General features: G+C 34.2%; 1 protein-coding gene across 1 annotated transcript; it reads right to left on the reverse strand.

Moving 5' to 3' along the window:
• Positions 1 to 522: 522 nt before the first annotated feature.
• On the reverse strand, positions 523 to 10873 carry LOC132717549 (dynein axonemal heavy chain 12-like; the record flags this gene model as incomplete). The annotated part of the gene is made up of 7 exons (XM_060701035.1): positions 523 to 604; positions 1568 to 1797; positions 2198 to 2590; positions 2818 to 2910; positions 4920 to 5245; positions 5442 to 5718; positions 10661 to 10873. Coding segments are annotated over 7 exons (1614 nt in total), but the record flags the coding sequence as incomplete, so codon positions are not given.
• Positions 10874 to 10968: the final 95 nt, after the last annotated feature.

Consider the following 10968-nt stretch of genomic DNA (forward strand, 5'->3'; position numbering starts at 1 on the left):
GAAAAAGCTTGTGAAAGATCCATAGTTTTAAAGATAAGTGACAAGGATGGACATCTGTATAATTTCACCACCATTAAACACAGTTTTTTTTGTCATCAAATACGTGTTATTTTCAACACAAAGCATCAATTTTGGGCCGCAAAACGACCCATTTTCTTCAGGGGTATCCGTGGAGCAAACTCTCTAAATGTGTTTTCACATTTTCCCCTGTCCAGAAATTGTTACATAACAAAATATGAAAATTTAAAACAAAAAACAAATTAAAAAAGGAAATTTAAAAAAAATAAATAAAAAAAGAGCTATAAAAAAATGCAGACAAAGTCAACTTAAAATTTGCTCGACAGACGTTTTAAAAAAAAGGTAAAATTAGGAGGTTTTACAATAAAATAAGGGTCATTCATACATTACCTTGAGAATGGGGCAAAGCAACCCAAAAAATTGTCCCCTCGTACAGGGCCCTTTTGGGGTTAAAATTATACGATATTTGACCTTTTCAAAATTCCTACCCGGTGTGAAACTTGTTCATTCAAGCAAGGTCATTCCTTCACACAGTGTTTCTATCACCATAGTCTTACACCCAAACGGTTCACCAACCAACATGAAACTGTAATAATAATAAATATATATCTCATTTAACACTCTCAAAGCTAAAAGTGATAATGCCTTACATTTTTCCACCAGACCAACCTTCTAATCAATGTAGTTTGAACAAACTCTTTATTGTTGACTGCATGTACTTAATTTTTTATTTATTGTAAAGTTTACTGAAAAGGCGTTATATTTTTTTTCTATAATTTCATGCTGAACTGTTTATTGAGGCAAGCTACCATCAGTTCCTCCTAGTGCTGGACTAAACAAAATCTACCCTTACAAATAAGCCTCATTAAAACCAATTTTCACTTTTAAACTTTGCTTTTATTGCTCTCTTGAGAAGTCACATTTTCAAAAAATTTGAACAATTAAACCGTTGTTTGTTTTTTCAGATTTGTGCTAATTTTAACTCAATTTTGGTACATATTTTGCAGTCAATTCACGTAACAAGCTTACATACAAAAACTAACCAGTATTTACCAATTTCTCCTTAACTGACTGACACCTCAATCCTAAATAATTTCTGAATCAGGGTTGAGAGACAAATGACAATTACACTCAATGGATTGTTAACATTTTTCTTTTGCCTCACATGAGGATCAAACCAGAGACCATTAAACACTCCCCCCCCCCACAGCATTACCTATCTAATTCTCCCTTACCTTAAGAGTTGGTTTACAAACTTTGTATCATTTGCCAATATGTATAAAACACATAAGAGCAACGCCATGACAAAACCAACATAATGGGTTTGCGACCAGCATGGATCCAGACCAGCCTGCGCATCCACGCAGTCTGATCAGGATCCATGCTGTTCACTTACAAACCCTATAACAAATAGAGAAACTGATAGCGAACAGCATGGATCCTGATCAGACTGCACGGATGCGCAGGCTGGTCTGGATCCATGCTGGTCGCAAACCCATTATGTTGGTTTTGTCATGGCGCGGCACATAACATGATAGGACAATCTTACCCGTGTCTGACAATCATCATTTCATATGTTTGAATAATCTTCTCTTTGAAGAAATTGACAAACTGTAAATTCTTCTTTTCTGCTATGGTCTCCATGGCCTTTAAGAAGATCTCGTAGTCGGCTTCCGGCAGGGAAAGTCCCGGGAACAAGTCAGAGATGATACCATTGAAAAGTGGAATGTCATGAGACAAGAACTTTGGTAAGTTGACATCAATGATAGATCTCAGCAACTATAAAATATATATAGTATACAAGTTTCGGTTCATGTTAAATCATTTACTGTCTAAATTTAAATTTAAAGTGATGAATCATTTACCATTAAAAAAGACAAAAAAAAATCACTAAATTATGTTCATTTCTTTAGAATAAAAAAATAATAGATTTTGGTTATGTATCTGCATGCAATTAATTCTTTGATACATGTTAATTGACAGTATTCAAGCATAGTCAATAAAACACTATTGAAACTATCAGCGGGATATCAAAACCAACAACAACTGCATGACAGAATAAGACCGACAGGAACTTTAGAAAATTAATAAAAAAACATTTATCATTTTCTTTGCTTTGAGTTATCAATGTGAGCATCAATATCACTGACATATAGAAATAACCAAACAAGCAACACACCAGAATATTTTCTTCTTCATCTGGGTACTTCAGTTTAAGATTACCGGCTGCGGAGAGCACAGCTTTTACGGCTCTCATGCCGTAATCATAATGGAACTGAGATGATAACTGTTCCGAGCACAGTCTGTATACAGTGACGATCTTTACTGACAAGGCCTTTGCTTCCAGGAAACCGAACGAGTACAGCGAGATCTCGGCAATCATAGCATAGTCCGGTACCATCATAGCTACAGTTCTGAATAATACTTTGAGATTGTCCGGAAGTTCGGACCGACCTGCATAACCGGGGTTCATTGTAATGTTAACATAACACTGTGGATTCAGGTTCAATTCCGTTCCCTCAAACACAAACACATCTAGTTTACCTTGTACAGCTCTGATGATGCATAAAATCTGGAAAGAAGATAAAAATATTATTTACATCTTTTATTTACTTTGCTCATTTTGGAAGATAACTACAGAAGATAACTAATTACATTAACTGTCTTAAACTGAATAAAGAAGTCTTACTATCATATTTCTATAAGCATCTTGAGTTCCCTTTCTTACTGAATTTTAAGGTCTCAGGGTCATCTGGAAAATTTTCAAAATCTTTTTAATAGAAGGAAAGGCAACGTTACCTGTTGGGCAATGACAGACAACACTTCAAGGTCAATTCTGTTAAACTCATCAAAACAAGCCCATGCACCAGCTGATGCAAGCCCCTTGAAAAACTGAAATAATGAAGCATATGCCACATGTTAATCTTGCACATGATACTGGAGCTAATAATATTTACAAGTTAAAGTATCAAAGCTAATGAAATTTTATTATACATGTATCTCATTTTCTATTTTATTATGCCCCCATTTCGAAGAAAAGGGGGTATATTGCTTTGCACTTGTCGGTCCGTCGGTCCGTCGGTCCGTAGACCAAATGGTTTCCGAGTGATAACTAAAGAACCCTTAGGCCTAGGAACTTCAAACTTGGTATGGTGATTGGTCATGACCAGTAGATGACCCCTATTGATTTTGGGGTCAAGAGGTCAAAGGTCAAGGTCACATTGACCTCTTGGGTAAAAAGGGTTTCCGAGTGATAACTAAAGAATCCTTAGGCCTAGAAACTTCAAACTTGGTATGGTGATTGGTCATGACCAGTAGATGACCCCTATTGATTTTGGGGTCAAGGGGTCAAAGGTCAAGGTCACATTGACCTTGTAAGCAAAAACGGTTTCCGATCAATAACTAAAGAACCTTAAGGCCTAGGAACTTCAAACTTTGTATGGTGATTGGTCATTATCAGTAGATGACCCCTATTGATTTTGGGGTCAAGGGGTCAAAGGTCAAGGTCACATTGACCTTGTAAGCAAAAACGGTTTCCGATCAATAACTAAAGAATCTTAAGGCCTAGGAACTTCAAACTTGGTATGGTGATTGGTCATGATCAGTAGATGACCCCTATTGATTTTGGGGTCAAGGGGTCAAAGGTCAAGGTCACATTGACCTCTTTGGTAAAAACCGTTTCCGATCAATAACAAAAGAACCCTTAGGCCTAGGAACATGAAACTTGGTATGTTGATTGGTTATGACCAATCAGATGACCCCTATTGATTTTGGGGTTAAGGGGTCAAAGGTCAAGGTCACATTGTACTTGTAGGTAAAAACGGTTTCCGATCAATAACGAAAGAACCCTGAGGCCTAGGGACTTCAAAATTGATATGGTGATTGGTCATGATCAGTAGATGACCCCTATTGATTTTGGGGTCAAGGGGTCAAAGGTCAAGGTCACATTGACCTCTTAGGTAAAAACGGTTTCTGTTCAATAACTAAAGAACCCTTAGGCCTAGGAACTTCAAACTTGGTATGGTGATTGGTCATGACCAGCAGATGAGCCCTATTAATTTTGGGGTTAAGGGGTCAAAGGGCAAGGTCACATTGACCTTGTAAGTAAAAACTGTTTCTGATCAAAAACTTAAGAATGCTTAGGCCTAGGAACTTCAAACTTGGTATGGTGATTTGTCATGACCAGCAGATTACCCCTATTGATTTTGGGATCAAGGGGTCAAAGGTCAAGGTCACATTGACCTTGTAAGTAAAAACGGTTTCTGATCAATAACTTAAGAATGCTTAGGCTTAGGAACTTCAAACTTGGCATGGTGATTGGTCATGACCAGCAGATGACCCCTATTGATTTTGGGGTCAAGGGGTCAAAAGTCAAGGTCACATTGACCTTGTAGGTAAAAACGGTCAATTAACTAAAAACACTTAGGCCTAGGAACTTCAAACTTTGTATGATGATTGGTCGTGACCAGCAGATGACCCCTATTGAGTTTTGGGTCAAGGGGTCAAAGGTCAAGGTCATGACCAGTAGGTACTTGATAACCCTTATTAATTGTTTGATCACTGGGTCAGAAGTCATGCATAATAACCTTATCACATGACTAATTGGCTGCTGATAGGGGGCATACATGTTTTACAAACATATCTTGTATTAACAAGGAGATGTAGTAAAATTAATGCCCTCGTATGAATATATAATTCTTAATATGTCTTTTTCTAAGGTTGTTTGAGGTTGATACCTACAAATAATTCTTACATAAATTGCAGATTGTTCTGTAAAGATAAATCTCCATCATTAATTTTCATAAAGGTTAACTCTAAAATTTTACATGATTTTCAAATAAAAAAAAAGGGATAAAATACGGCTAAAATACAAATAAACATTTCAATCTAAAGGTAATAACCTTTCCCATAGCAATGTAATCGAGACCATCTGAGCAGTTGAACACCACACACTGTACAGCCAATGCCTTGGCCAAATCCTTCACCGTCTCTGTTTTACCAGTTCCGGCTGGACCTTCCGGAGCTCCGTTCAAATTCAAGTGGAAGGCACCGACAAGAGTACGATAACATCTGTCAGTGAGAGGTGTAATGACAAGACGTGTTGTATTACCCAGGTATTCATACGAGTATTTTACTGTGGCATTTGTGATCCTCACAATCATGTTGTCGTCCTCCCAGTAGTATCTTAGATGTGCCAACCAATTAAAGTCATTCTCGCTAGAAACACCTAAACAACAGAACACATAATTATAATTGCTTCAATTACAACAAGTATATTTGCAAAAATTCTTCTTAATCTTAAATCTAAATCAAATATTTCTTAAATAACTTCATTTTATTGTTTACAGAAATGGGTATACTATTTCAATACGGTAATTTGTGTGAAAATTTGTCTGATAAGTGTCTGATTTAAGAAATCTAACCTTTTTCCGCCAGCTCCATCACAGCATCTCTGGCATGCACATCAATTACAACGAGGGCACCCAGAGTGGTTCGAGCCTGTTTAGTCAGTTTGCCACGTACAAGTTCTACAACGTCCCCAAGCTGTTTCTGTAAAACATCCCAATAGTCCTTAAGCCCTGTTGGTGCGGCACGGATAGCCTCGTGCACCTCTCGAGTCCAGTATGCCTGTGATGCACACAACACCACCTGACCTGGCCAGTCTATGACCCAGTTTGTTCTTGGTTCAATGGCATATGCCTATAATCAAAATATCATAAGTTAAAACAACATTATACTATTATTTGTTTCAAATTTTTATCATCTACCATGTACAATATAATGAATACATAATTAATGAATACATGCATTTTCAATCATAATTAAAGACATTCTAAGTTGAAACTAACTATGTCTAAATATATAAATATAAGTGACAGAATTTTTGTTATGAAAATATAAGCTTCTGCAATCATTTAGGATTATAAAAATCAATTATCATACAGGTGCACACAGAATGACTTTAAAAGTCATAAGTAAAATCATCCAAGTGTTATCTTCAAATTAAATACATTAGTCTATACAGTGTCTATAGTAAAAAAAAACAAGAGCTGTCACAGGAGACAGCGAAGCTCGACTAATAAAATACTGGACGCAGTAAGGAGGACAAAACTATGAAAGAAAAATCAATTATGTATAATTATGTATTAAGTTATAGTAAAAAAATAACATTTGTTAACATTAATTCCAAGATCAAGGGGAATAATTCTAGAAATAGTCATGCTAGAGTTATGGACCTTGTCACACAACATTTGTGTAATGATAAGAAATATATATTTGAAGTTTGAAGTAGATACCTTAAAAAGTAAAGAAGTTATTATATTTCTTAAAGAAAATCCTAAGTTCAAAGAGAGATAAATCTGTAAATATTGCTTCAAGAGTTATGAACATTGTCATATAAAATGTATTTGATGATTAGGAATAAGTATTTGAAGTTTGAGGTAGATACCTTTAAAAATAAAAAAGTTATAATAAAAAATAACATTTTTCTAGTAAAAAAATCTAAGTTTATGGGTAGATAATTCTTGCAATATTGGTGCTAGAGTTATGAACCTTGTCACATAAGATGTGGATGATGATAACGTAAATATATTTGAAGTATGAAGTTGATCCCTTTAGAAATAAATAAGTAACAGTAAAAAAAAAAATATTTTTTATGGAAAATTCTAAGTTCAAAGGGAGATAAATCTGAAAATATTGGTGCTAGAGTTATGAACCTTGCCACATAAGATGGGGAGGATGATAACGTAAATATATTTGAAGTATGAAGTTGATCCCTTTAGAAATAAATAAGTAACAGTAAAAAAAATAATATTTTTTATGGAAAATTATAAGTTCAAAGGGAGATAAATCTGAAAATATTGGTGCTAGAGTTATGAACCTTGCCACATAAGATGGGGAGGATGATAACGTAAATATATTTGAAGTATGAGGTTGATCCCTTAAGAAATAAAGAAACAGTAAGAAATAGCATTTTTTTAGGAAAATTCTAAGTTCAAGGGGAGATAAATCTGAAAATATTGGTGCTAGAGTTATGAACCTTGTTACATAAGATGGGGATGATGATAAGGTACATACATTTGAAGTATTAGGTTGATCCCTTAAGAAATAAAGAAGTAACAGTAAAAAATAGTATTTTTTAAGGAAAATTCTAAGTTCAAGGGGAGATAAATCTAAAAATATTGGTGCTAGAGTTATGAACCTTGTCACATAAGATGTGGTTGATGATAAGGAACATATATTTGAAGTTTGAAGTTGATACCTTAAGAAATGACAAAGTTATAGTGAAAAATATTTTACTGCACCAAAACTTTAATCTAAAATCTGGACGCGGACGCCGGGGCGAGTAGGACAGCTCTCCATATACTTCGTATAGTCGAGCTAAAAAATTAATAATAGCATATTTAAATCAACAGAGATGAATAGTCAGTTCTTATCAAAAGTGCAAGTCTCATGCATTGACATATGCAAGTGTCTACACATGCACATCTTATCACAGTACATATTCAAACAACAATTTTCAAATTGTTTCTCATAAAATAAAGATAATGCTGACTGCGGCAAAATTATGCCATTCTTGATACAACTGCAAAGCAATGTGCGTACATAAAAATGCTTGAGCTTAAAATACCAATTCTCTCTGTTTAAAACATTTGAGAGATTGGTTTCATAATCTCATGTTATAATTCTTATTGGATGCTAAGAACATGTATATAGCAAATGTTAAATTAAAATATGGAAACAATAAGTGTGATTTTAATATTTATCAGATACCCGTGCCGCTTTTGCGACTCTGTAAAAATGGAATTGCACAGTGGTGCATATATTTTGATGTGATGTCATTTGCTTTATACAAACATAGTGTAATGACGCAATAAATGTTAGCATTACATTTAAGGTGTGTCAATGAAAAAAATATAGAATTCTTTTTCACTTTAAACAGTCTTATTTTGGGTATGTGATAAACAGAATATTATATTTGTGTAAGTTCATTACTGAATTTATTGAACTTGTTGAACAAAATAATATTATGCCCACCAGAGGCGGGTTTATATCTGATAATTTTTGAGGTTTTATAAAAATTCCTAGATGACATTTTACTTCTTCAAAAACACACAAAAAATATTGTAAAATAGAAGTGTAGTCAGCACAAGACCTTTACATGAGCACAAAATGCAAGTACATGTACTTAAAATATAATGCATATATATACGAGGGTTGTCCAAAAAGTTCGTGCACTGCAGTTATTGTCGAGAGATTTATTAATAAAAACAAATAAATTATATATCACTTGAAAGAGGAATCTGTCTCAAATAAGAAAACAAAAGAAAAAGTCGAGTAACCGGCGTGTCGTGTAAAAAAATGGTCATTGAGTTACCTTAGTAACGTAATACCGGCGCACGACAAAAAATTCGGTTAGTTCATTACTGTAATTGTATTAATTGTTTGTTGCTTGTAAAGTGGTATTTGCTATTTATGTTATAATTTGTTTTACTGTCAATAGAGGAATGATTGATGCAAAGTATTGTGTTGTTTTTATTGTTTTTATGCAACGAACATGTAGCATATTCCACCAGTGCAGGAATATATTGAATAACCCTCGTCACATGCGCCGGCATTACGGACAGACGTCTGCCTGACCGGTTGTCATCGTCTACCGCCTCTCTTTCTCTTCAACAGAGCGTTTGTGCCGTTTAAAAATCAGCCTTCGTGACACTGAAATTGTCCTGCTTGCTCTTTTTAGTTCTTTTTAGGTATCTGTTGGTGTTTTACCAATATCTGCACAAAAATATAATGATCGTCCGTATTTCCGACGTGTAGCGACCGACATTTTCACGTAATTACAGTATTGACGACCACACAGAAATTTTTGTTTACGACTGTTACAATAAAGCAAATGACTCCATATTTTCTAGTGACTTTAGGAATACGTATACACACTTTTCCCTGAATTTTAACGTTAATATGTAGTGTTTAAAGAATACCGTGATGTATCAAAGCAATGAACTAACCAAATTTTTTGTCGTGCGCCGGTATTACGTTACCAAGGTAACTGTATGACGATTCGTTTTCAGGACATGCCGGTTACATGTTTTTTTTCTTTTGTTTTCTTATTTAAGATATATCTCCCCTTCAAGTTATATATAATTAATGTTTTTCTATCAATAACTCACACGACAATAACTGCAGTGCACGAATTTTTTGGACAACCCTCGTATTCATACATAAATTTTTAATAGCTTTACCCCTCTCCATGTCTAGATAAATATCAGTTGAAATAATAATGCTTTAGATTATTTAGTAACATAATCTAATGTTTCTTACAATAATAAACTTGTACCAGTAAATGCCATTGATTTAAAATTTAATAAACTTTTGATAATTTAAAATAACTGTGTTTATTTTGTAACATGATTTCATGTATGTATATTTATTTGTCTTTATACAAAATGTGAGAAAAATAAAAAAATTTTTTAATTAAAAACAATAATCTTTCTATATGAAAATTTCATCTCTTTATAACACTTTATGATCTTGGAAATATTGAATATTTGCCACCAATTCTTAAGTTAACATCAACAATACAGGAAAATTCAGATTTTCACTCAGCAAGTGACTTCCTAGACTTCTTGGTTGAGAAAAATTACTGCAGCCGCCCCTCAGTTTATTCACATGAGTAGTACTGTACTACCAAATAACTGTTGTTTTTTTTTGTAAATCAATATTTATTGAGATATAACAATAAAGGACTAGGAAAAAAACACTTGGGACAACATATGTGGAAGAAAATAGTATAGGAATATGACATTCAACAATAAAATGAAAAGATGATTTGAGCCGCATCACGACAAAACCAACATAGAGCGTTTGCGACCAGCATCGATCCAGACCAGCCTGCGCATCCGCACTGCCTGATCAGGATCCATGTTGTTCCCTATCAATTGCTCTACATGTAATAGGGTTTGTAAGCGAACAGCATGGATCCTGATCAGACTGCACAGATGCGCAGGCTGGTCTGGATCCATGCTGGTCTCAAACGCATTATGTTGAATTGTCATGGCATGGCTCATTTATGGGAATTCCGTGATGTAATGCACTATAAACTGGAAATAATCAACACTTCATTTCCTTACATTTTCTTCATATAAAGGATAATCCTTTTTTGCAAATAAGAAATAGTTTCATTTATAAAGATAAATTCAAAACTGAAATATCCTCTATTTCAAATGATATAACTTGACACTAACACATATAAGACAAAGAATTTCCAAAATTATTGAAAGGATGTAAAAACTGCTAAAATGAATCATATTATCATTAATTCCTTATACATAAAAATCTTATAACCATATCAAAGTTGTGTCAATTTACACATATATAAACTATTAAAATGATCTTGTCAAAAAACAATGAAAAAAAATTTTAAAACTAAAATTGAGAAACAACATGTCTTTTTTAATCTGTCAAATCTCGAAGGAAAGATTTATTTCTTTCATACGTTATTATCAGTTTGTTATTAGACTTTCCCTTAGTAATAGAATTAAGGAAATTGAACTAACTACACAGCCTTAGGCAAGTTTATTTAAATGACTGCTAAATATATATATATCTCACAAATAAATATCCTAAACAAGGACCTCACCTCATGAGCAGATCTGAACCACATCACACGGACAGTAAACATAGTATCCTGCACCTGTAACAACCATTTCTCTACCGCTCCACGAGCCTCAGACGTCGAGATTGAATTTGCCATCTGTACTCTCTCACCCTCACTACTAAACATAGCATGAATGTCTAACTTAGAGTCAAACTCAAGTCTCGCAATACCCTCAAAACACTTCTTCAAATGAGGCTGTACACGTAAGCGGATCTTTTGTCTCGGACAGTATCTCAAGCATTTCGTCGTTGGACAGGAAGAAGAATCGTGGAAGAAGAGACGTTTCTTCT

The sequence above is a fragment of the Ruditapes philippinarum genome, unplaced genomic scaffold, assembly GCF_026571515.1.
Source record: "Ruditapes philippinarum isolate M1 unplaced genomic scaffold, ASM2657151v2 ctg22800_1_1_1_1, whole genome shotgun sequence".
NCBI lineage: Eukaryota > Metazoa > Mollusca > Bivalvia > Venerida > Veneridae > Ruditapes > Ruditapes philippinarum.